Source organism: Gymnoscopelus braueri (assembly GCF_963280865.1).
Source record: "Gymnoscopelus braueri genome assembly, chromosome: 5".
NCBI classification, from domain to species: Eukaryota; Metazoa; Chordata; class Actinopteri; order Myctophiformes; family Myctophidae; genus Gymnoscopelus; species Gymnoscopelus braueri.
In genome coordinates, this window is record NC_137606.1 from 9582670 (window position 1) to 9610147 (window position 27478).

General features: G+C 40.5%; 2 protein-coding genes across 8 annotated transcripts in view; one reads left to right on the forward strand and one right to left on the reverse strand.

Moving 5' to 3' along the window:
- The window catches only part of LOC308085066 (glycerophosphodiester phosphodiesterase domain-containing protein 5-like), a 116254-nt gene that overhangs the window by 66233 nt on the left and 22543 nt on the right, over positions 1–27478 (forward strand). For all 7 annotated transcript variants that reach the window (XM_080428107.1, XM_080428106.1, XM_080428105.1 and 4 more), the window contains exons 3-9: positions 5544–5647; positions 13507–13600; positions 14146–14205; positions 15137–15235; positions 18204–18297; positions 21483–21628; positions 26168–26250. In XM_080428107.1, the coding sequence (XP_080284233.1) occupies positions 5544–5647; positions 13507–13600; positions 14146–14205; positions 15137–15235; positions 18204–18297; positions 21483–21628; positions 26168–26250 (680 nt within the window). The remainder of the gene's footprint in view (positions 1–5543; positions 5648–13506; positions 13601–14145; positions 14206–15136; positions 15236–18203; positions 18298–21482; positions 21629–26167; positions 26251–27478) is intronic.
- The window catches only part of med17 (mediator complex subunit 17), a 167454-nt gene that overhangs the window by 15934 nt on the left and 124042 nt on the right, over positions 1–27478 (reverse strand). The gene's annotated exons all lie outside the window — the stretch shown is intronic.

The window sequence follows — 27478 nt, forward strand, 5'->3', positions numbered from 1 at the left end:
TCAGGATTGATTAGTTTGACCCCTCTTTGAAAAAATACAGTTTAACTTCCACCACTGTTATGTGTGTAGCCAAGGGCTCATATTGGCCTCCTCTGACTCATGTGATAACGGCCTACAGCCTCAGGGAACAGCCAGCTACTGACCTATTCCTATTCCCTTGTACGCTTTACTTTAACTACAGTTAAGACTTCATGAAAAGACAGAGAGAGTAGCTGAGAATTTTTTTTTTTTTTTACAAAGCATATTGTTCTCTGTACTTTTCCTAACCATTCCCTTTTTAGCAAGAGACAATTTTCAGCCAACAATATTTGGATAGTTTCCATCAGAAGTGATTTAACTGTGGTTTCATAATAAACTGTTTGCAACACTTTTCAAATTATCTGCCATTCCTGACCAAATACAGAATGCTCATCCTGTTTTCCCCATATTTACACTGTGTGCCTGTTCTCTGTTATGTCACAACATGTAAGAAATGGAAAGAAAATGAAATTAAAGGGATATTATGTTCATATCCCCTCAGTAATATCCCTCTCATTTTGACTATTACATCTAAATACGCAAAGCTGGTTAATCTCTCAGCATGAGCCTTGTTCAAACCCAAATCGCGACGCGTTGTGAGCTTGTAGATCTGCTATTTTCAAACATTTATCTACTTTTACTTTTGGTACTTTAAGTACATGTTGATACCAATACTTTTGTACTTTTAATCAAGTAAAAATTTTATTCCGGACTTTCACTTGTAACAGAGTGCTTCTACATTGTAGTATTGATACTTTTACTTAAGTGAAACATTTGAGTACTTTTCCCACCACTGATGTATATCACGTTTCAGGCGTGGGATCAATTCACTTCCATTTCATTTAATTCAGAAAGTCCAAAATCGGGTCATTATTTATGGTCTGAACGGTTCTTACATCCATTCTGCAAAGACTACCATTTAGATTTGGTTTTAATTAAATAAGTATGGTCAGTCCAATGTTCTTATAGGGAAGCACAGGACTAAGGCGCTGTTGGTAGTCGGTCCTGAGCCAAGAGCGCACGCGAGCCAACAAACTGCTAACTGCACAGCAAGATCCTCAGTGTTAATTTAAAGGAGAATTCCGGACTACGTTTTTCTTACCTTTTTATATGATATTATTATATCCTAGGACGAGTGGTACAGTAGAAAAATGCATAACTCCATCCCGAGTCCACCGCAGCTAAAAACCTGAGTGTACGGTCCATGCGCTAGATCGCGTATTATTTATTTGTTCATATATGACGTTCATATTGACGTAAAACTATCCACAGTGTTGTTGTTAGATGTGCCCCTCCGGAAGACTCGCAAGATGAGATTTTACCCAGTGTCAGCTTGTAAACGCTACAGTGTTTTTGGGACAAAAACATAGTGGCAAGGTTTCTGTCATTGTGAACGTCGGATATGAACAAAAATAAATGTATAAAATCGCGAAAAAAATATGCAATCTAGCGCATGGACCGTCCGCTCGGGTTTTTAGCTGCGGTGGACTTGGGATGGAGTTATGATTTTTTTCTACTGTACCACTTGTCCTAGGATATAATAATATCATATAAAAGGTAAGAACAACGTAGTCTGGAATTCTCCTTTAACTCTCACATTCTCAGAGTTAAATTAACACTGGGGATTTTACTTTGGGGGGCCTAGTTTTGAATTGGGTGAACTTTCACACCCCCTGGGTTTCTGTATGCACTGTACGGAACAAACTATTCATTCGGGTGCAACATAATCGGAAGTAATCAATTTAATCTATTTTTTTTTCCTTTTTTTTCTGTATTTTTGCAAAACATAAAACAGGGCTTAAGTGGTTAATCGAAAAAGTTGTCGTTGGATTAATCATCTAAGAACATAATGGAAAGTTAGCCCTGCTACTCATACAGAACATGTGTGTTGATGTACAGCACCGTGTCTTCTGAGCTGGCCATAAATGAGCAAGTTGCCGGTGCTGACATCCTGAGCTCTGTGTGGCCGGCCATCAGCAGACAGGCTGTTGTTCTGTCTAGACGTGGCCAGTCAGCCACTGCTCCTCTGGCACGGCCAAACAAAGGTGTTCATTCAAGCTGCTTTTCTTGGGTTACCTCGCAGAGTCTCATTATCCCCTCAAAATGGCACTGTGTTTGTGTATACACACACTGTATGGTATGTTCGCAGCGTCACAGTCACATCTGTGTACACTGTACAGTACGAGTGCATGTGTGTGTTAGGGCGTTTGTTCTCAAAGTGGGGTCCGGGGACCCCAGGGGTCCTTGGGGGGGTACCAGGGGGTTCTCAGCAAAATGAGTTTATTTTGCATTCAATTCAGTTTAACCACTTGAGCCCGATATACATTGGCTTTTTGAACGCGTTGTGAGCTTGTAGATCTGTTATTTTCTCGCAAAAATGTTTTGGAATATTTTTGAAACATTTTGACACAAATCTTGTATGGGGGGTCCCTGGCACAAAATATGTTCAGATGGGGGTCCGCAGCCAAATACCTATCAATTTGGGGGTCCTTGACATGAAAAAGGTTTGAGAACTACTGTGATAGGGGTCATTCAGACGGCTATGATTTTTCTTCGCAACGTCACAAAAAAAGTGTTTTGTCTCGTCACAAATCTTTTGTCTGATTGAACTGTAGGCCTTAGACTGGACTATAGCAGTGGTTCTCAACCTTTTCAGGCCCCCCAAAATAATCATATTTTAACTGGGGACCCCCCTGTGTTTATCCCACAGATAAACATTGTGAAATAGCAGATCTACAAGCTTGTAGATCTACTAGTTTCAAAATGTTTGCCTCTTTCTTATATTATTTGACATTTTGGCCAATGTTTGACCAGTTTTTATAGTATAGTTGGTTGATTACTTTTGATACAGTAATGGTAATTTTTTATTAAAAACAATTTGGTATTTAAAAGGTCTTAAAAGTCCTTAAATTGTCACTTTACTGTCATCTGGGGAGTCGGGGACCCCCCAAAAACCATGTGGGGACCCACAGGTTGTGAACCACTGGACTCTATAGGACAAAAGGTCCTACAGTCTACTGTAGAGCTGCAACTATAGATAGTTTTCTTAGCGATTATTCTTTTGATTACTCCTTCGATTAATCGAATAATCGAGAAGTGTGTTTCTTAGTTTCTTACGTTTGATTGATCGACAGATTTTTTTAAAGTGTTTCAATAGAAGCAAAAAAATCAGCAATTTTTTGGGGGCATTTGGGGAAATTTCGATTGACTATTATTAAAAATGTATTTTTTTTAAATCATTTAAATCTATTAGATCAGTGGTCCTCAACCAGTGGTCCGGGCACCACCAGTGGTCCTTGAGGGGGTTCCAGGGGATCCCCAGCAAAAGGTGTTAATACATTTTCACCCCTTTATCCATATAGTAGGTTGGCTATTAAAAAATGGCAGATATACAAGCTCACAGCGCATCACTTTGTGCCGCGCTGCAAGCTTGTACTGTAGCTCTGCTGTTTTTGAACATTTTCAAAAAATCTTGAAAGTGTTCGAATATTTTTTTAGAATTTTGAAAATGTTTTTCACACAAATTTTCTCTTCTGGGGGTCCCTGGCACAAAACATTTTCAGATTGGGGTCCGCGGCCAAATGTATATCAATTTAGGGGTCCTTGGCATGAAAAAGGTTGAAAACCACTGTATAGATCAATTAAGTGTTGCACCCTTGTCTACTGTAGGGGTGGTGACATGACAATACGCACAAACTGAGCAGATGTGACTGTATTAAGCTATGCATAATTAAAGCTAGAGAGTCTCTTTTAGTCGTGTGTGTGTCTTTTAGTCGTGTGTGTGTGTGTGTGTGTGTGTGTGTGTGTGTGTGTGTGTGTGTGTGTGTGTGTGTGTGTGTGTGTGTGTGTGTGTGTGTGTGTGTGTGTGTGTGTGTGTGTGTGTGTGTGTGTGTGTGTGTGTGTGTGTGTGTGTGTGTGTGTGTGTGTGTGTGTGTGTGTGTGTGCGCGCGCGCGTTACTGCAGTATGACACAGCGTTGCGGGGCAGTGATTAATCCTCTTCGGTTGATGGCATTCATTTCTTTCTAATGAGGAAAGTGTACAAGGGAATAGGAATAGGTCAGGTCTGGCTGTTCCCTGAGGCTGTAGGCCGTTATCACATGAGTCAGAGGAGGCCAATATGAGCCCTTGGCTACACACATAACAGTGGTGGAAAACATACTCAAATATTTTAAAATTGTACTTAAAGTACCAAAAGCAGAAAGTACTCAATATGCAAAATATTCCATTTCACAAGCTTTCAAATACAAAAATCTTTTGAAAATAGCAGATCTACAAGCTCACAATGCGATGTGATCATGCGACGCATTGTGAGCTTGTAGATCGGCTATTTTCAAATAGGGCTGAAGGGGTTAATGTATGTTTTGTAATAATAATCTAAATCTACAAAGTAACTAAAGTTACTAAAGTTTGCAAATGATTTTTGTGGAGTAAAAGTACAATATTTGGATCCGAGGTGTAATGGAGTAGAAGTAAAAGTATTGGAAATTGGAAATACTCAAGTAAAGTACAAATACCTCAAAATTGAACATAAGAAAATATACTTAGTTAATTTACACCACTGCACATAGCACAGGTCTTTAACAGCCTTGGATGTTCAAAAACCTGACTCCTAAAATCTGCACGCTTGTCCAAAAAAGGCCAAATCAGCTGAGTCTCTGCAAGCCATGCATTTCCTGTTCCTCCTGTGATGTCATGATGAGAAGTGGATCCGTAGCACTTTCAAACAACTATTGATTGATTGAATACTTTATTTGCAGTGGTATAAAGTAACTAAGTACATTTACTCAAGTACTGTACTTAATTAAGTACACTTTTGAGGAATTTTTACTTTACCGGAGTATTTCCCATTTTCAATACTTTTACTTCTACTCCACTACATCTCAGTGGCAAATATTGTACTTTTACTCCACTACAATTATTTGACAGATTTAGTTACTACCGGTAGTTACTTTGCAGATTAAGATTATTATCACAAAACATACATTAACCACTTCAGCCCTATATACATTTTTTTGCCATTTGAAAATAGCAGATCTACAAGCTCACAATGCATCGCCATGCAACGCATTGTGAGCTTGTAGATCTGCTGTTTTCAAAAGATTTTTATACAAACTTGTGTAATGGGACATTCTGCATAATGAGTATTTTTACTTTCGGTACTTAAAGTACATGTTGATGCCAATACTGTTGTACCTTTACTCAAGTACATTTTGAATTCCGGACTTTTACTTATAGTATAGTAGTATAGTATAGTACTTAGAGTATTTCTATATTGCAGTATTGATGCTTTTACTTAAGTAAAACATGTGTGAGACATGTTCCACCACTGCAGTGGAGACAGAGGAAATCTGTAGCAAACTGTAGATGTACGAGGCAGATTGTTCAGCTGCACGACTAAGCATGCTGTTGATTAAAAATAGCACGCACACTCAGTGAACCATCCCTGGTTAGATAAAGAAACAAAAAAAACACCGGATTCAAATAAATCGTTATAAAAGGTGTGTGTCTGTGTTTTCTCTTGCAGTGGGAGCTGCTGTGGTCCCTGATCCTGCTCTTTACCTTCTGTCTGCTGCTCGTCTGGTTCTACTTCTGGTGGGAGGCCAACAACGACTACAATGAGTTTAACTGGTGAGTATATCCTACCTGTGGAGCAGTGTTGATTTCGTCGACTAAAACTATGACGAAAAATGTCCGTTGAATACCTTTTTTCACAGACGAAAACGACATAAAAACTAAGCTACGATGACTAAAACTAAGACTAAATATATTGACAATTTTGTCAACAAATAAAAACTAGACTATAATTTTAGGGAGGGACTAGTGGAGAAGAGATCCAGTAGAACTAAAAGACAAGACATTTTATGTTTGGTTGTGCTCGGGTGTTGTGCTCTGAAAATAGCAGATCTACAAGCTCACAACGCGTCGCGTTGTGAGCTTGCTGCGACGCGTTGTGAGCTTGTAGATCGGCTATTTTCAGCATGCAACCAAGTGTAAAATCTGCCATTACGACGCCATCAAGGCACCGGCAAAATACATTTTAGTCGACTAAATCAACTGTAGATTTAGTCGCCTATAATCTTATGATATTTAGTCGACTAAAACTAGACAAACAGTCAAACATTTCAGATGACTAAAATATGACTAAAACTAAACGGAATTTGATTCAAAAGACTATGACTAAAACTGAATCAAAATTTCCTGTCAAAATCACCACTACTGTGGAGGCCTGCTTTGTTTGTGCTAAAGTGACTATTAAACGTGTACTTGTGTTCACAGTGAATTAAAAAAAAGTCCCCAGGAAATTCTCATCTGTGTAACCACTTTAACCATTATTTTATACTTTGTCTATGTGTCTAATGTGTGCAAATCTTTGAATATATATATATATATATATATATATATATATATATATATATATATATATATATATATATATATACTTTTAAATCAAACCTTTTTAACTCAAATCTTTTCTTCCAGGGGGTCCCTGAAACAACATATTTTGAGATGGGGGTCGGCGGCCAAATACTTATCATTTTGGGGGTCCTTGACATGAAAAAGTTTGAGAACCACTGCTATATAACAAGTTTTCAAAAAACTGTTAGGATTTAGAAGATATTTGTAGAATCCCCAGAAGCAAAGATTTGAGTTACAAATATCCGCTTTTACAACAAACAAAAAAATAGCAGATGAGCTTGTATATCTGCTATTTTTGAATAGCCAAAGTATAAGATAATGGTTAAAGTGGTTAAACATCTAAAACGACATTCAATGTACGCTTCAAACTATTTGCCCGTAAAAACATAATCTTTCCGACCCTCTATACACCTAACTTTGTAATGTTTTGTCACATTTTTCTTCATGTTAAAGGAGTAGTTCACCCAAAAAATTACTTATTTTCTATCAATTACTCAACCCATGAATCATTGAATTCATGGCGATTTTGAAATCGCCATGAATTCAATGCTTCATGGGTTGATAGAAAATCTTTGTTTTTATCACATTCCTAAGCCAATAATTTGATGACCGGCGGTCTCTGCGGTAGGAGACACAAAGATTCTCCTTTGTGTCTCCTACGGGATGCATTAGCATCTGTATTATTGTCATCAAATCAGGAATGCGACAAAAACAAATAAATCTCCATGAATTCAAGGCTTCATGGGGTGTGTAATTGATAGAAAATAGGCAATTGTTTGGGTGAACTACTCCTTTAATATTTTTTCTGTTCTTTTTCCATCATAATGCTGCCATTCTCTCCTCCTTATTTATCATAGTTTGCCGGTCCTGTTGCACCTTTTGATATGTCATAAACCATGTTTTTGTTATATCTATCATTTTGTCCCCACGATATTGTTTCAGCTGCAAATACACGGGCTCTGTAGCCATAACATATTTTCCTGTGTTTGTCTGCATGTGTCGTGTTTCCTCACCCCTCACTGGATAATCCTTCCGCCACCTTAATCTGACTGTGACCAGTCTAGCCCTCAGCAGATTACAACCCACACACTGTTACATAAAACACATGCCTTGGCCAGCATCACCCAGATGTTACTTATGGGGGCTTGTGTGTCACGCAACCCAATAATAACCACAATGGGTTATTCAGTAATACATCTATCTTAACCCATTTAGGCCTGAGACCCATTCTACAAAACGTCTTCTGAATCCTAACAGTTTTCTGAAAAACTATTCAGTGGTGCTCAAACTTTTTTGTATTTGGCCGCAGACCCCCCCATCCCAAAATATTTTGTTCCAGGGACCCCCCAGAAGCAAAGATTTGAGTTACAAATGTTCGCTTAAAAACATGTATGTTCAAAGATTTGCACAAATGTTTGCGAACGCAGCGGAAGGATGGCGCGCCTCCGCGCAAGTGGAGCTTACTATGAAACCGTGCTCGGCTTGTGTGTCTCTCTGCGTCTCTGTGTGCACTATTGTGTGCACTGCCTGTGTGCTGTGCAGCCAAGTAAATGTCCAATATAGACGTACCATACATCAAATGAAAGGTCTTTGAAAACTGAACACACCTGTCAACTCCCCATTGAAACCCTATGTTAAATGAAAAGTGCCTGAATCGCTCCGAAACTTTTTCTACACCCCCTAAGTGGGGGTCTACGAACGAATACTTCTGGCTCGGATTTTGGCTCCGCCCCCCGGAAGTGGGTGAAACAGGCACTTCAAACACTTTGTTGAATTGTTCAAAAACATTCAAAGTTTTTCTTTTGTGAATTTGTTTTTTTCTAAGATGCTCCTTTTAACGCAGAATTGTTTTGCATTTAAAAAAAAAAAATTATTGGTTACTTTTTCTTTAATACATTTTTTTCATTTTTTTTTTTGTGTTTGCATTCGCTTCCCGCGTTTGCATGTCTTACTTGTATATGAACTTGTATATCTGCTATTATTGAATAACCAAAGTATAAAATATGGATAGAAGAAAATATGTAATTTCTATAGAGTACACACCCCATGAAGCCTTGAATTCATGGAGATTTTTTAGTTGTAGTCGTATTCCTAAGCCGATCATTTGATTACCGGTGGAAAGATGCTAATGTCTCCGGTAGGAGACTCAAAGGAGGAGACTCTTTGAGTCTCCTACCGGAGATGCCAACCGTCATCAAATTATTGGCTTAGGAATGCGACAAAAACAAAAAAGTCTCCATGAATTCAAGTCTCCATGTGGTGGGCCCTGACACCTTGTCTTTCTGTACAATAACATGACCAGGTGAGTTCAGACGAAAGCTGTCAACTTCAGTCTAGACTTACAAGTCAGTCTCTAAATGCTTTGCTCAAAAGAGGACTATCTCCTAGCTTTTGTTGCCAAAACTGGGTGGAAACAATTAGAGATAAAAAAATGACTGTATTTCAAAACCAGTGTTAAGACTGGGCAGTCCTTCATATTGGCGATACGAGTTGTTTTCAAAGAAGTCAGTGCAGGTTTATTAGCAGCCGTTCTTGCTGCAGTTCTAGCAATTACATTGGATTTAGATTTCCCCAGACATATTGGTAGGAGGAGATCTCTCGATCGACTGGCAACGTGAGACTACTTTAGTCATGTTTTGTTTTATAATTACAACAAATGAACATCCAATAGCGATTCATAATACGAAAATAATTGAGGATAACACCGTTTTAGAAACGTATTTCTATTGTGGTCCTCACTTAAAGATGAATTATAACTAACAGACATAAAACATATTTTGTGACCTGGATCACACAAAGATTTGTCTCATTTGAGTCATTTATTTTTTGGGGGCCAATTTATACTGTGGATATCCTAGAGGGGAAAATATATTATTTATTATTATTATTCATAATGATGATTTCATTACTCAGAATTCATCATTAATTCATCATTGCATTAATCTCACAGACTCGCACTGTCCTTCTTCAAGGACAACTCTACGAGCCAACATGGACACGCTTATCATTTTCAGAACAAGATGGCTTGATAGCTATAGAGTAAGGTCCTGCGCGTGAATATACATTTGTACACTCTGAGATACAAATGGATAAATTAAAGATATAGTTCACCCCCAAAATGGCATTTTTCTGTCGATTAGTCACCCCATGGAGACTTGAATTCATGGATATGTATTTGTTTTTGTCGCATTCCTAAGCCAATAATTTGATGCAAAGAGTCTCCTTTGTATCTCCTACCAGAACCGCTGCTTACCGGTCCGCTGGTCATCAAATTATTGGCTTAGGAATGCGACAAAAACAAAAAAGAATCCATGAATTCAAGTCTCCATGGGGTGACTAATCGAAAGAAAAAAAGATGTGGGGGGGTATTTGGGAACTATCCCTTTAACACTGAGGATTTGACTGTGTAGCTAGAGGAAAGAGCTAATGTATAGAACATATTACACTACAAACATCTCAGACTAATAATTTGAGAGGCATACTGTAGGTTTTTTCTTATTCCTGGAATGATTCAACCTTTTAAACGTGTCCACAGTTTTTAGTTTTATGTAAAACAGGGGATGCGAGGCGGAGAGCTGCTCTCAAACCAGGTACATCACAATTATATTGTTTCTGTCAGGGTGGAAACCTCATGTATGTCCAAAACTTTTACTTTTTCAGGATTCAAATTCAAAAGCATCAAAAGTAGCAGATCCACAAGCGTTTCGAGCCGCGTTTCGAGCTTGTGGATCTGCTACTTTTGATGCTTTTGTGTGACATTGTAGTATGATCAAGTAGGGCATTAATTTACGAAAAAAACACAAAAAGTTTAAATATGGAGATAAGAGGTTTCTGCCCGACAGCAACGATATAGTTGGTAGACATCACCTACCGGTACTGTGGAAAATGTTTCTTTTTGTAATCATTTCTATCTTTCATCAGCGTGTCAGTCATGTTCAGCCCACACTGTGTTGGCTATAGTTAGTTCTTGACAGTGGCTTTGGCAGACAGAAATGTAGAGCCTGGACACTTTGACAGTTTATAGATAACTTGGCCAGTCTCTTTAGGGAACAAAAACACTGTTTGTCAGATCCTGAAAGAAAGTATTTGATTTTTTGTTACTCTTTTACTTTCTAAAATATGAACATTTAGCCCATTCTATCCGGTAACGCATCTCAGTCATTTTAGATTTCTTTGGCTATTCAAAAATAGCAGATATTATGAGCTTGTAGATCTGCTATTTTAGAAAAATCCCCAGAAGCAAAGATTTGAGTTAAAAATGTTCGCTTTAAAAAATATATATTCAAAGATTTGCACAGATTTTCAAGATGTTTCAAAAATAGCAGATCTACAAGTTCAACCGTGGCCACGCTATGAACTTGTATAGTATCTGGTAATTAAAAATTAAAAGGATACCTGGTGTCTGCAATTATTAGCCACTTGAGGATTATTTATATTCCGTTGTACCAACAGTGTCACATGCCGGTAGATCTACAAACTCATACACACCGTGTCGTGATGTGACACTTAGTGAGCTTGTAGATCTGCTATATTTTTTTAAAGATTAGAACATTTTCAGATTTTTGTAACAGTACAGCTTTATGGAATGAAACTCTTACATTATGAAGACAGGGGGACTGGGGCTGACAGAGAAAGACAGTGTAATATGCAGTATATACACACACACACACACACACACACACACACACACACACACACACACACACACACACACACACACACACACACACACACACACACACACACACACACATATATACAAATCCTGTACATACATACATACACATACTGTACACACACATCCCTCAAGGTCATTCTCTCTCTCTCTCTCTCTCTCTCTCTCTCTCTCTCTCTCTCTCTCTCTCCTATCACCCCATCTCCTGCTGTCAGCACACCATGCTCAGTGTCACCCATTTCCTCCTCCTTGCCCTCCTTGTTTTGTTGGCTCTCCTTCCTCTTTCCCTCTTTTTTTGCCTCTCCCGTTGTTCCGTCCACCAATTTTCTTTCTCTATAAAATTACACCGTTTACTCCTGTCCCTCTGCCCCCCAGTCTCTCTCTCTCTCTCTCTCTCTCTTTTCTATTAATTTTCTATCGGTAGTTGCGTTTCATTCCTCTCCATTCTTTATGTGACTCCGGTGTTCTGCAGCAGTGAGTTTCTATAAGCCTTTTCTAACCTTCCTGTCTTCTCTATGTGACCCTGGTGTTCTGCAGGAGTTAGTTTCCCTAACCCTTTCCCTAACCTTCCTGTCTTCTCTATGTGACCCTGGTGTTCTGCAGGAGTTAGTTTCCCTAACCCTTTCCCTAACCTTCCTGTCTTCTCTATGTGACCCTGGTGTTCTGCAGGAGTTAGTTTCCCTAACCCTTTCCCTAACCTTCCTGTCTTCTCTATGTGACCCTGGTGTTCTGCAGGAGTTAGTTTCCCTAACCCTTTCCCTAACCTTCCTGTCTTCTCTATGTGACCCTGGTGTTTTGCAGGAGTTAGTTTCCTCTGCAGTAAATCTCAGTCGGCACTGAGTGATCCCACCGAGGCTTTGGCATCTGGCAATCTCAAAGAATTCAGAGATTACCAGAGAGAGAGAGTACCAATGCTAAGACTATAGGGCGTTCCTTCATATTGGGAGCGGGATATGAGGTATTCTCTAGGCCTGACCTCGACTAAGTCGACTAGTCGACTGGTTAGTCGCGGGGGGTCCGAGTCGACTAAGTGTCTCTTAGTCGACTCTAGTCGGAAAAAAAATTTTAAATTGTTTTTTGGCCAAGTCTACACCTGCAACCACACGTAACTTCCACTTTATTCTTCTTATTCCTCGTCTTTGTATTGGTATTGTGTTTGTGTTGGAGCGCCTCAGTGCGGCTGCAGAGTTCATGTGCAACCTCTTCCAGAGAGAGATAGAGACACTAGAAACTCTGCTGGAGACAAAACAAACTGTGTAGACTTGGCCCTTTGAAATAAAATTTATTTTGGCCGGAAACATTTTTTTGTCGACTATTGGCAATTAGTCGCCAATTAGAGTCGACTAAACAAATCCTTAGTCGGGTACAGGCCTAGTATTCTCTTATAAGTTGGCATGTTTTTTCTTTTGGCGTCTGTTCTCGCAACTATTGAATTTAGATTTGCCCAGACTTATCGGTAGGGAGGGATCTTCGATAGCCTGCCTACGCCATAGACTATGGCTACTGGCCAGAAAGTGACCTGATCATCCCCGTGTCTTCCTGCACAGTAAAGTCGTCAGTGTTCATTTCACTCGGGAGAGTGTAAAAAAGGTAAATGTTTACACTGTATGAGTATGGACCCTTAGGCTACTTTGGTCAATTTTCACTCTCTGTTAAATTAACAGAGGTTTGTATTGTGTGCTCCCTGTAAATTAATGAGGCAACACTGTTCGTTCACAAGAGAGAGACATCAATGTTTCGCCACCTGTTCATTACCATAACTACTATGACATAATCTCCTTGGCCTGACCATCTCTTCGGTCTCTAACACCGGTCTCTGTGACAACCAAAGCTCCCGGCTTTGTATTCGTCTGCTCAGCTTTAATTGCGACGATGAAGCATTAAGCTGAAGGGAGATAGTTGGCACTTGGCAGTCTGACAGGGAATCAGATGCTTTATGTTCCAGACAGTTAAGTTCAGAAAGATCTGACAAGCTTTACCTTTTTTTTCTTTCTTCGCACACAGAACCAGGAGATAACGTGATCCAAAGATTTACCGCTCCATTCACTTCCTGTTTAAAGTATTTGGGAAATATTCTGTATCTCGGCTCCTGTATTTTTGGCGAGACATGCTGTATCATGTGTACATGTGTACATGCTTTCAACGGCGTATGACAAGCGAACGGGAGGTCGCAATGACATATTTATTTTCTTTTCGCGGAAACACCGTGAAACCCTCCGTGATTAGCAACCATCAGGGGATCGATCATACTGGAGATAAATATTCTGTGACTAAAAGGTAAGAAAATCAAAAAATCGCTGGCAGTCTGGGCTTTACTCTGGGAGTTAAACAGGAAGTGGGGTTGAATATTGAAAGCCTCTCTCCTCTCCTCTCCTCTCCTCTCCTCTCCTCTCAGGGTCCTGTACAGTCGCTCGGGGCAGTGGAGCGACGGCACCGTCCCCATCCTGGCCACCACCGCCGCTGGCTTCACCTACATAGCATTCTTAATGGTTAGTACCTTCTCATCAACATATTCACCCACAAGGTGCTACAAACACCACACCAAACAAAGGTGTGACGATTAATTGTCACTCAAATCATTGCGATTAAGGATGTAATTATGTGTTTGGCGTTGAACATTACAACAATTGCACAGGGCCGATATGACAAATAACTGAAATATGCAAAGAAATTATTGACATATTTAATAGTTTTATGAATGTAAAAATAGCAGAAATCGTAGATCTACCACCTTACGCGCGTTGTAAGCTTGTAGATCTGCTATTCTAATAATATTAAAACATATTACACATTTTCAGATATTATTTGAAAATGTGGGACAAAATTTCAATTATGACGATTACGCAAAAATAATTGTGATTATCTCAAATAATTGCGATTAGACGTTTATGTAATAATTGTGTGAAATATGTGTGCGCTGTGCGTGTGCGCACACATTGGAAATGGTCTCTCTGGTTGTGATTTTCACAGCAGGTTTTGAGAATGTACTGTATATTCAAACAATGTTCTGTGTGTTCTTGCATGTGTATTTCAGATTTTAGCACTTTGTCACGTAGCAGCTGGACAACAGTTGAACCTACACTGGCTCCACAAGGTAGGTGCGTGCGTGCGTGCGTGCGTGCGTGCGTGCGTGCGTGCGTGCGTGCGTGCGTGCGTGCGTGCGTGCGTGCGTGCGTGCGTGCGTGCGTGCGTGCGTGCGTGCGTGCGTGCGTGCGTGCGCGCGTGTGTGTGTGTGTGCGTGCGTGTGCACTTGTGTTGGGAGGGTTCGTGTCTACCAAGGTTATATAACTAAAATCATAGAGAAAATGCTATTTTTGTTATTTTTCTGACCCAAACCTAAACTAATAAATCCGCTTTAAAAACGAATCAAAACTCAACTCAAATTGAAAACCTCAAAATTAAATAAAGCTCAAAAGTCACAAATGCAAAAAATATTTAACCTTGGTGTCTACATTCTTACCTCTGTGTGCGTGCCTGCATGCCTGTATGTGTGTGGGGGGGTGTGGGTACAATTTTGTGTGTTTTTACTCGCAAGCGAGTGAACTTGTGAACTCTGAGCGCTTGGTTCAGTTCATGTGGACCCAGGGGAGTGGTGAAGGCTCCAGTAAATGACGCGTTCTGTGATGCTGTTGTTCAGCCATGCCATGAAGGGGGGGGGTTCTGTGAATGTGTGTTTGTATGTTAAACGCTGTGTGTGTGTGTGTGTGTGTGTGTGTGTGTGCTGTGTTCGCATGCAGGCCTGTGTAATATGTCAGAGAGAGTGTGTGTGTGTGTGTGTGTGTGCTGTGTTCGCATGCAGGCCTGTGTAATATGTCAGAGAGTGTGTGTGTGTGTTGTGTGTGTGTGCTGTGTACGCATGCAGGCCTGTGTAATATGTGTGTGTGTGTGTGTGTGTGTGTGCTGTGTGCAAATGCAGGCCTGTGTAATATGTCAGAGTGTGTGTGTGTGTGTGTGTGTGTGTGTGTGTGTGCGCACACAGCCGTGCATGGGTGTTTTATTGTCTCTGTCTCTCTGTATGTACACAGATAGGTGTTGTGGGCGCACTCTTCACCACCGTGGCCGGAGTCATCTCTGTCAGCCAGACGTGGGGGGAGGAGTGGGACATCGTCCCCATATCCCTGCAGGTAAACACATAACACAGAGAAGGAAGCACCACTATGGAACAGGCTTGTGCCAGTAAAACTACAGCATATCAACTGACCCCAAACGCCTGCAGTGCAGCGTTATCCCACCCGGTCTCAGTAGCAATCGGTGACGCCCCCTTCTGTGACGCACACGGAACAGCCTCTCACATGGGCGAACCACTTTAAATAACTCCCCAAAGCCCCTAAAATACCAGACGCTAAGCGTTAGCCTGTCAATCCCTGCGCCACATGCTCGAATCCTTCTCATCGCACTGTTTATTTTTCATACAATAATAATTTTGTTAGGATTAATGTTAGCAGTTTAGGCAAAGTTTTTGTCGCCCCCGGCAAGGTGGACCACTCGGTCCGTTTGTCCACGTTGTTTGGTGAAAACAGACTACAGCCCCTAATATTAAGTTAGGAAGTAGTTGTCCAAAAAAACTTTTCTGGCGGACTTGAACAACGAGAGGCACCACCTAGTGAGCCGCTAGGCGAGCGAGTTGCCGTGCCGAACGTTGCGAAGTTCGCCAGAACCGACTCAGCGCTGTTCGAGTTTTGTACCGATAGGGACAGGATCGTAAATCCCCACACCCCCCCCCCAAGCCAATGCCAGCGCCGAGAATTATTTTCCACCACAGAGCTGTCCTCCTGGATGCAATCTGGGAACCCATCGCCAACTGAAAATGAAAAACAGCGCCCTCTGCTGTTTGTTCTATGTCTGTTGGCTCTGGGCGGAAGAAAACGTAGCACCAGAGCACAAGGAAACCGGTGTTTGTGTTATGCCTTCAGCGCATCACTTCCGGTTGGTGCGACTATGTTTTCATTCCCACTAACAATATTTATACACGGAACACTAACACCACTTCTCCCAGAGAACATGGATCGTTTTGGTTATAAGCCCACTTGTTTCTATGATGAAAGAGTAAGTTAAAATGTGAATATCTTTCCGTGGTTTTGTCTGCTCCGCGGACGCTATTGTTAAATTAGTTTCGGTTTGTTTCGAGGGGGGAATGATCGATGGACACGTGAATCCCGCCCACTACATTTGATTGGGTAAAGCGCGGCCTGCTTCCTGATCTGAAGGCACGCCCACGCCCACACAGTGTGTACACGTTATGACGAACCTTCACGACAGATTCCAACGCAGAGCAGAATCTGTTCTTGAGAGATTATCCTGGATGTGGAAGGGGTGAAGCAGTTCCACGTGCGTCACAGAAGGGGGCGTAACATAGAAGTTACCGAGATCGGGTGGGAAATCGCCGGACGCACCCCAACCCCCCCCCCCCGCCCTGGAATAGGTTGTCTCACTTTATATAATAACTTGTTTACAGGCTGTTAAATAAAGAGAGCATAACCAATTGAACCCTAATGTCCCTATTCAGGGAGTGAACATTCTGTGAAAATAGCAGATCTTACAAGCTCACAATGAACGCGATGTGAGCTTGTACATCAGCTATTTTCGCTCAAGAGATTTGGTCTAGAAGGAAATTCTCATTTATACCTGGAACACCCATACATTATTATATTATATTTCAAGCCAGGAACACCTCTGTTTGTGTTGTTGTTGATACAGTATATAGCAACATTACTTTTTATTCTATTTTTGAATAGAAACTTTAAGAAAACTTAGGTCAGGATATTGGAGGCATTTTTAGAATTGGCCTGGGGTCTAAATGGGTTACATATCCTAAATGGACACATTCTATGTTTGTATAGAACTCTTAATATAGATTTGCATCATACATTTTGAGAGATTGTCCACTCTTGGGATATCCAGGTCACTTTGCATTGATTTCTGCTGTGTTAACCGTGGCTTTTGATGAAGCTTGGTGTCCGATTTTGGTATTGTGGATATTTTCCAAAACAGAAACTCTATTTTAGTCTGGTATGAGCCGGTTATCATATACCAGCATCAGTATGATGCATTAACCCCATTCACATGTTTAAGAACGGTATCCCTTTACAATACAATCAATACGTTTCTGTAATAGATCATAAATATACAGACATTTACAGATTGCTAGAATTATAGACCGTTAAAGTGTCTCTTAAAATGTTTCATGCATTTGATGTATTTACCTTTTATGTTCCTCTAATTATCTCAAGAGCACTGTTATCTTAATTACCAGCATGTACTGTACCATGTTAAAGTGTAATAATTGTTAAATAGCTCTATATTCCAATAGTAATCTTTGCAATAGTGTTTGGTCAGTAACAGGGGTCTCTCAGTCTCTCCATCTCTTTAGTAAACAGAAAATACATGTTCTGGTCGGGTTACCAATTGTATCCAATCAGGAGAGAGAAGATGCAGGATAAATAAGTGTAATAAAGTAAAGTAATGAGACAAAACGTTGAGCAGACAAAATGTGAACTGTGACACTATAATAGCTGATAAATTGTCTTTCTGGGAACTGCTTTTACTGAACAAACACTAACTATAGCAATGATTACTATCGGAATGTAGAGCTTATTTTATTTATTTTATGATAACATAATTACACCCCATAAATGTTCAAACTGATCATTGTGTGAGGTGTGTCTACTTTGGCTAAAATGGGCGTGGCACACAGTAGAGCATATTGCATGCTCTTGTGCCTATTTTTAGCCTCTCGCCATCTCTGTCCTTGTTCCTTTGGTTCCTTTATCTGTCTGAATGCCCTATTCCTGTGGTTCTCAAAGTGGGGTCCGGGGATCCTTGAGGGGGGGTTCCAGGGGGTCCCCTATCTAAATGATTGATACTTACGTGGAGACTCGGAGAGATTGATTGAGTGACGGGTCCATGTGGTTCCATTCGTACATTTGCACACTCTCTGAGTTATGGCGTCCGTGGCTTAATGCACACCAAACTGGGGGGTCCCCAAATTAAAATGTTTGAGAACCCCTGCCCTATTCTATCTTTTGGATTTCTCTCACAGACTCTCTCTCTCCCTCTCTATCTCTCTTTCCCTCTCTCTCTCTCTCTCTGAAGGCCACAGGACCTTTTCTCCAAATAGGGGCCCTAGCTGCAGTCACAGCACTGTCTTGGATCGTGGCTGGGCAGGTAGCCCGTGCAGAGAAGACGAGTAAGTTCCCCCCTTTGTTTCCTGTTTAACTCAACAACACACTGAGCTAAATATTCACACACACACACACACACACACACACACACACACACACACACACACACACACACACACAGAATATAAGACAGTCTTGTCTGCGTTTATTTGCTGTCCGTCACACAATCCAGTGCATTCAGCGTACACAGTGGTGGAAAAATGTTGTACTTAAGTAAAAGTACCAATACTGCAGTGGAGAAATACTCTGTTACAAGTAAAAGTCCGGTATTCAAAATGTACTTGAGTAAAAGTGCAAAAGTATTGGCATCAAAATATACTTAAAGTACCAAAAGTGAAAGTACTCATTATGCAGAAAGTCCCATTTCACAAGTTCAAAATGTGTAAAGATCTTTTGAAAATTGCTGATCTACAGTACAAGCTCACAATGCGTCGCATCACGACGCATTGTGAGCTTGTAGTATTGAAGTATTGAAAATTGGAAATACTCCAGTAAAGTAAAAAATCCTCAAAAGTGTACTTAAGTACAGTACTTTAGTAAATGTACTTAGTTACTTTACACACACACACACACAAACACACAGAGAGAGAGAGAGTCCTGTCTGAATATCGAACGGTCCACCTCAACGGTCCAGACACACACACACAGCGAGGAGGGTGGGCCAGGGCGGTGAATGATTAACATAGTGTACATAAAGAGTAGGACCTCCACCAGGCTGACGGAGATAGTGAACATTCCAATGGTGTCCCGTGACGTGTTTGCGGACAGTTCCCCCGCTATGGGTGCTTTCTCTCTCCCCACAGAGGCCAGAGCACCTGACCTTTAGTGCTCTATGCTGCTGATATATAGTACTGTGTAACAATGAGTCTCCAATGAACAAGTGGTGGAAAAAGTACTTGCATTTCTTACTTACGTAAAAGTATCAATATTGCATTGTAGAAATACTCTTGTTACATGTAAAAGTCTGCAATTCTAAATTGACTTGAGCAAAAGTACAAAAGTATTGGTATCAGAATGTACTTGAAGTACCAAAAGTAAAAGTACTCAAATATTTGAAAATAGCTGATCTACAGGCTCACAACGCGTCGCATCGCGACGCGTTGTGAGCTTGTAGATCGGATATTTTCTAATAGCCTATGTATAAAATAGAGCTGAAGTCGTTAATGTATGTTTTATAATGTAATAATTTAGATCTGCAAAGTAACTAGTAACTACATTTTTCAAATAATTGTAGTGGAGTACAATATTTGCCTCTGAGATGTAGTGGAGTAGAAGTAAAAGTACTGAAAATTGGAAATACTCCAGTAAAGAAAAAAATACCGTAACATTTGACTCAAGTACAGTAATTGAGTAAATGTACTTAGTTACTTTACACCACTGCCAATGAACTATGCTCGAAAGAAATGGGGTGCAACAGTCGTCACATTTAATCGATATATAAAACAAAATTATTGATTCATAATCTACCCGTTCAAAGTAATAATAAAGTAAAATAAAACATTTTGTGTGGAATAATTTTTATGCCCATACTGTGCTAGTCCGTACGTTTGTAACGTTTGAGGTACTTTGTGCCTCAAAGTTCAGAATTAGATGGAACAGCATAGAGGTTTATTGTCCTCTGTGCTGTAGACAGTACATGCAATCTAGCAGTAACGCCATAATCAAAACGAGGCAACCGTGGACGGTTTCTTTCTGTCGTTCGAGGAGTGGGGGGAGATTTGATGAGAAATAATGCCTTAAATTCATTGGGTTTCAGTCAGACTAGAGAAATCTGCTCCCATCGGTTACACATACTGCAGTATATCTCCTTGTGTTCTCCAGTCTCCTTGTATTGAGCACAAGTATGTTGATAGGAATTTACGATCTCCCACAAGGAATGCTGCTCATCATATCTGTAACAGAAGGCTGTGCTACAAAGGAGGCTTGCCAAGGTGAAAAGGGGTCTTGGCTGTGTTTCTCTCTGCTCAGCGTCTGTGTGTGTGTGTGTGTGTGTGTGTGTGTGTGTGTGTGTGTGTGTGTGTGTGTGTGTGTGTGTGTGTGTGTGTGTGTGTGTGTGTGTGTGTGTGTGTGTGTGTGTGTGTGTGTGTGTGTGTGTGTGTGTGTGTGGGGGTGTGTGTGTGTGTGTGTGTGTGTGTGTGTACTGTGTATGTGTCCACTGTGTATGTAAATGGGTGTGCATATGTGTGTTTGCCTGTCAGTATGTATGGTTATTTTTGTTTATACAGAATGTGTATGAATGTGTGTGTGCGTGCACTGTGTTTGCGTGCGCTTTCAGTCTCCTGTTTGTAATAGGAGTTGTCCTGACACATTCAACCTAGCCCTATGACCTTGAAACGCATACCCTCTCCTGTGTGCGCGTGTGTGTGTGTGTGTGTGTGTGTGTGTGTGTGTGAGAGAGTGCATGCACACCAAAAGCTCCATCTTCACACACACGTACACACTGAAGTGGGGGGAGGGGACGGTGCGTAATGTAATCCCTTACCTCTGAGGTCAGTGCTTTACCATTCTGTGTGACCACAAACAACCTGGGAGCCCCGTAAACACACAATTGACGTCTTCTAAAATGGAAAGTAAACAGTATGTCCCAATGTTAACACCATTCAATCCGGGGACGCATCTCTGTCATTTTTAGATGTCTTTGGCTATTCAAAAATAGCAGATCTACAAGCTCATAGCGTGGCATGGCCGCGCTATGAGCTTGTATATCTGCTATTTTTGTTTTTTAGGTTCAAAACTTTATTTGAGTTGTTCGCTTTTAGCAGAACAAACAAATATACAAATAAACATGGAAGAAAATGAATATTCAAAGAAATCAGTAAAAAAAATCTCAGAAAGAAAACACCCACAAACAACAATAGTATACAAATATACATGTACATTATATGTGAGAGCACAAAATATAAAAAGAGAAAAAGAAGAAAAAGAATTGCCAACAACCTCATTTTCACGACCAATAATGCAGCATCATCTACCATATAATGTGTGTTGTTTTGTTTTGTAAAAAAAAAAAAAAACAGGAAGATGTTATTTGTGATACCATTACAGTGAGATGTAAAATGATGTGTTCCACATTTCTGAATAACAAAATATATATAAAAAGAAGCACTTCGATGGCATTTTTTATTAGTTGATGTAATATTTTCCTGTCTCCGACCCTCATTTTCAAACACGTGGTCTGTTCTCTCTCCAGAGTTTCAGGTGATGCTCTTATTGCTGTACCTGAGTGTGCTGCTAGGTCTCTACATGGTCCCTCTGTCCATCAGCTCCCCCTGCATCATGGACCCCACCGACCTCAAAGAGCGGCCGGACGTCATCGGACACCAGGGAGCTCCCATGGTGAGTCAGCAGACCAACCTACACAATAAGAGGGTGTCAAACACAGCATGAACCTCTTATCTCCATATTCCAGCTTGTTGTGTTTTTTCCCCCCCGTAAATTAACGCCATACTTGATCATACTTACAGCGTCACGCAAAAGCATCAAAAGTAGCAGATCTACAAGCTCAAAACGCGGCGCGAAGCGACGCATTTTGCGCTTGCGGATCCTGAAAAGTAACAGTTTTGGACATATGAGGTTTCCCCCCGACAGAGACGACATGACAGTGAGTGGGCGTTAAAATCAGTGATGATTTTTTTCGACTAAACTATGACGAAAACTACCTTTTTTTCACTGAAGAAAACTAAATAAAAACTAAGCTACGATGACTAAAACTATGACTAGATATATTGACAATTTCGTCAACAAATAAAAACTAGACTAAAATGTTAGTGAGGGACTAGAGGAGAAGAGATCCAGTAGAACTAAAAGACAAGTCATTTTATGTTTGGTTGCGCTTGGATGTTGCACTCTGAAAATAGCAAATCTACAAGCTCACAACGCGTTGTGAGCTTGTAGACTATGACTAAAACTGAATCAAAATATGCTATCAAAATCAACACTAGTTAATATCCAAGGTGAATTACAGCACCATGAATGCATGATGTTCAGTGCAACGGCTGGGCAGTTAATGGAAAATACGTCGAAGCATTTAGAATCAATAACAGACTTAATTTTGCTCATGTAGGTTAATCAAATAATCCAGAAGCAAGTTTAATTGTTCTTATATAGGCTACCAACGAATCGACACAAAAACGTTCTAATATATTTTTTTATAATCGACTAAATCGATTTGTCTCATTAGCCACTTAAGTCCTGCATTATACTTTGTTACTTTCTTCTGAAAAGCAAGGTTAAGGTTTTCACCAGACAGCGATGCTATGGGGCTTATCTCTGGCAGGGCTTGGGGCATGTTGTAATCGTTGAACTGTGCGGGAAAGGGAGCTCATAAACCAGTCTCATTCCATTCTGTGCTCATCAAGCTTTGTCAGGAATGCAACGTCTAGTCTTGGCAGTGTTAGTGTAGTGCTCCTTTTAACCCTCTCTCGTCCTTAATACACTTTTTTGGCACTTAAGCTATGAGTGTGCAGCTACTACCTTCTACCCTGGTGGTTATCCAAAGTTTTCATGTCAAGGACTCCCAAATTAATCATGTATTTGGCCCCCCTATCAGGAAATATCGTGTGCCCGTACGAGATTATGTTGTGTTGTTAAAATGTGTTTAAAAAATATTCAAGTTTTCCATTTTTTTCAAGATTTTTTGAAAACAGCAGATCGAGCTTTTAGATCGGCTAATTTCAAATAGCCGATGTGTGTGTGTATATATATATATCGTCAGTGTCCAGCCGGGACCAGCTAACTCCATTTTCAGTTTTTTTTTTTTTTTCATAAATCAACGCTATTGAACCCCCTCTACATCTGTGTAATTTTTTTTTAAATAATAACATATGAAAAGTATTAAAAAGCGCCTCTGACGAAAACTCCTAACTCCATTGGACCCTCAAACTGTCCGTCAAAAACAAACAACTCCCCCCTCCTCTCAGGCTCTCGAGAAGCTCTGCTCTGTATGAGGCAGACAGGGAGAAGATTTTTCAATGCTTTTGGGAGAACATAAACTGGGAAGAGAAGAGAATGTATGTGCAAGGTTTGATAGATGTCACCCCAGTAAAGAGAAGGGTGTCTTCACAAAGGTCATCTGCTCGTGTTTTCTTTTTAAATGTTAATGGACAGAGAATGAGTGTGTGCAGGAGTTTGTTTCAAACATCTCCAAGAGCTCAAGGAGATCATGCCAAAAGACTTTCACAGCTTTTATGATAATCTAAAGCACTAAGAAACACCCACCACACACACGCAACACACAACACACAACAGTGTGATAATAAAATGTTGGTATATGATAGGTATATGATAGGTAAATTCAACTGTGGTTGTTATTGTTAGTGCAGTAGGCTACAGATTTGACAGATTCTATTTTTCATGAATGTATTTTGTATTTATATGCCATTTATTTATTGTTGGTGTGCCATGATCGCTTTTGTTAAATACATGATTGAGTATTGAGGCAGAATTGTTTGTTGCACTCAACTGTAGAAGAACAACAGTGGTAACAGTTAGATCCATGGTTGTTTACAATGCATGTTAAAATAAAAGTTGTTTAAGTACAGAATTCAGCTTGATCTATAGTATATGAGGATGGCGCTCACCATAAATAGCTGATCTCCAAGCTCACAATGCGTTGTGATGTGTTGTGAGCTTTGAGATCCATTGCCAGCTGTTCTTATCAATGATGGACAAAACCTCCTAACTCCACTTGCACTGGATTTGGGTAAAGTGGTGATAATATAATGACACATGCAAGTATCTGATAATATATAAAGTCACAATACCAAGTTTGATGAGGCAGTATTGCTTTGTTTTAAAAATATAAGGTTTTCTTCATTTTCTGAAAAATTGATATTTTGTTTTTCATTTCCTGAACAATTACCATTTTGGATTTAGCTGGTTCCGGCCGAACAGCAGAGATATATAGGTTTTTAAAGTGAGTAAACATGTTTGCTGGGGATCCCCTGGAACCCCCTCAAGTACCCCTGGGAGACCCCGGACCCCACTTTGAGGTACAAAGGGAATAGAACCGCTAACCCTGACACTCTTAACGCCACAGTGCAGTGGCTACAGCATCAGTACAGTACACAGGACCTCTCCATTCTAATATGAAGAAAAGAAATGATGCTGCCCTCGTATGGGTTTTCCTCTGTGTGTTTTTATATTTTATTCTATTAATTTTTCTCCTTACTACTCAGGGCTGTTCTAGTCCATTAATACACTTGCTGACCGGGGGATGAAAATAACCCAGGGAGGGAGTAGAGGGAGTAGAGGGCTGTGGATGCGAGCAGGCTGACGTATGGCTCAGCTCAGGCTCGCTCTCCTGTAGCGCTGGCTGACTCGCTCTCCCAGGAGCGAGAGACAGAGACAGGGAGTGAGAGAGAAAGAGTAAGGTTAGGTAGAGAGAAAGCATACCTACCCCGTATAGGGCCTTACACGGGTATATGTGTTATCCTGTGGCTTAACCCATTAAGACTTGAGGCGATTCTTAAAAATGTTTTCTAAATCCTAACAGTTTTTTGAAAAAAATTTAAAAAAATGTTTTTCAAGATTTTTCAAAAATAGCAGATATACAAGCTCATAGGCACTCGGTGCCGCGCTATGAGCTTGTATATCTGCTATTTTTGAATAGCCAAAGAAATCTATAGTGACACAGATGCGTTCCAGGTCTTAATGGGTTAAGCCTTGTGCGCCTTATTTTTGCTCGTTTCTCTTCAAGGAATTTATATTTATTATAATTTATAACTTTGTTTACCAACGCATAAAGCAGTTGGCTTCCAGTTTCATTTTACTCTATTCATAAATGTTACCGTGTGAAGGATTAATTGCGTTTGGCAGTGCATGCCTGCTCATTATTACGTAAACTATTGGGAAAGAACTGGGAGTGAATTCACACACACACACACACACACGCACACACACACCCCCCCACACACACACACACACACACACACACACACACACACACACACACACACACACGCATACACACACACACAGGCTCTTTCCATTTAGTTGACAGACGTGATCGATCGACGTACCGGTGCCCCCCCACCCCACCCCACCCCCCAAGCACCCAATGGAGAAATCACATGACTGGACTCCATTTCCCAGAAGCATTGCATTGATTGCCATGCCACTACACCCCCTCCCTGTCCACACTTTCACCTCTGCTGTCATTGACGTGGGCCTCGTGGGAAAAGGATGCTTTGGGACTGAGGGGCCTTGGTTTGATATATTTGGTTGGTTCATATTTAATAACCTTGACTGGAAGAGTGGAAGATCCATTGATATGGTAATGCCATATCATGAGGTTAATTTCATCACGTTCCTCTAGAGAGCAGGCACTTTATGCAGCCTACTGAGGTCTGTGAACCTTGACACTGCAGATCACTGTGAGTGTGAGGTGGAAACGATGTGTCCAAAAACCTTGCTTTTCAGGAAATGGAAAAAAATATCTGTAACAATAAATTGTTACACTACATTGTTGTAAATAAAATAAAATAAAATATGGCAATTTAATTTAAGGGAGGAAAACAAAGAAGACATATGGAGATGCAAGCTTTATCCCGACAGCGACAAAAAAAAAAGAATCTCTCTTAATGTAACGATGTAGTCCCATTCCTCGCATGATCACCAACAAGGAAGGACATATTTCTGTTACAGTACAGTATATATGTGTTTAAACCAGTTCCCCTGCATCACATCACTTGTATCACTATTACTAGTGGCAAATTCAAGATCACTTAATAACCCTTTTGATGTGTGTGTGTGTGTGTGTGTGTGTGTGTGTGTGTGTGTGTGTGTGTGTGTGTGTGTGTGTGTGTGTGTGTGTGTGTGTGTGTGTGTGTGTGTGTGTGTGTGTGTGTGTGTGTGTGTGTGTGTGTGTGTGTCCAGCTTGCTCCAGAGAACACTCTCCTGTCTTTCCAGCGAGCTGTGCAGATGAACGTGACAGGATTTGAGGCCGATGTGGCCATCAGGTACTACACATACAAACACACACACACACACACACAGCCACATCATTATTTATGTTTTCAATTGTTCCATCGCCAAGAGGTCAGAACGGCGGGCACAGAGAACCGGTTCCTATCCTTTTACAAGCTGACAAATATGTTAGTCTGTGAAAGTGAATAAGAAATCATCTTTCCTCCTCAGTAGCTATTGTAATGTCCAAATGCCCTTGAGCAAGGCACTTAACTATTCAAGCCCTATTGAAAACAACCCACTCAAACCCTCTAGGGTATACTAGGTCAAATGGACCCGAGTTGCATCTGTACTTGGACCGCTTTTTACACCAAATCTCTTGGCCAAAAAGAGACGATCTATAGATCTGTAGATCTGCAATTTTGGGGCGAAGGTTCCCCCCAGAAAAGGGATGCTGGGGATCGAGAGGTTTAATACATAGGAGGCAGTAGTAGAGGACTATGGTCAGTGGTGGAAGAAGTACTCACATACTTTACTTAAGTAAAAGTAGCAATACCACAATATAAAAATACTCTGTTACAAGTAAAAGGCCTGTGTTCAAAATGTTACTTGAGTAAACGTGCAAAAGTATTTGCATCAAAATATACTTAAAGTATCAAAAGTAAAAGTACTAAAATGTTTGAAAATAGCAGATCTACAAGCTCACAACGCGTCGTAGATCGGCTATTTTCAAATAGCCTATGTATAATATAGGGCTGAAGTGGTTAATGTATGTTTTATAATATAATAATTTATATCTTAAGTAACTAGTAACTAAAGTTTTTAAATTATTGTAGTGAAAATTTAAAATACTCCAGTAAAGTAAAAATATCTTAAAATTGTACTTAAGTATAGTACTTGAGTAAAGTAACTAATGTACTTAGTTACTTTACTCCACTACTGAACTGCCTGCAGCTGTATGGGTGTGAACCAGGCTGCTGCCATGAACACAGCAACCATGCCCAGTCAGCTTCTCCCTGGATGAATAAACACAGGAATAGAAAATAAAGACTCCACAATATAATGCATAGACGACCAGATGAGCATGGAGAGACACTCAGACAGACAGAGAGGAAGTTGTGTGTGTGTGTGTGTGTGTGTGTGTGTGTGTGTGTGTGTGTGTGTGTGTGTGTGTGTGTGTGTGTGTGTGTGTGTGTGTGTGTGTGTGTGTGTGTGTGTGTGCACGTGTGTCTATTGATGCAGCATGCGAGAGTGCATTTAGGGTGGGGTGTGCTTAGTGAG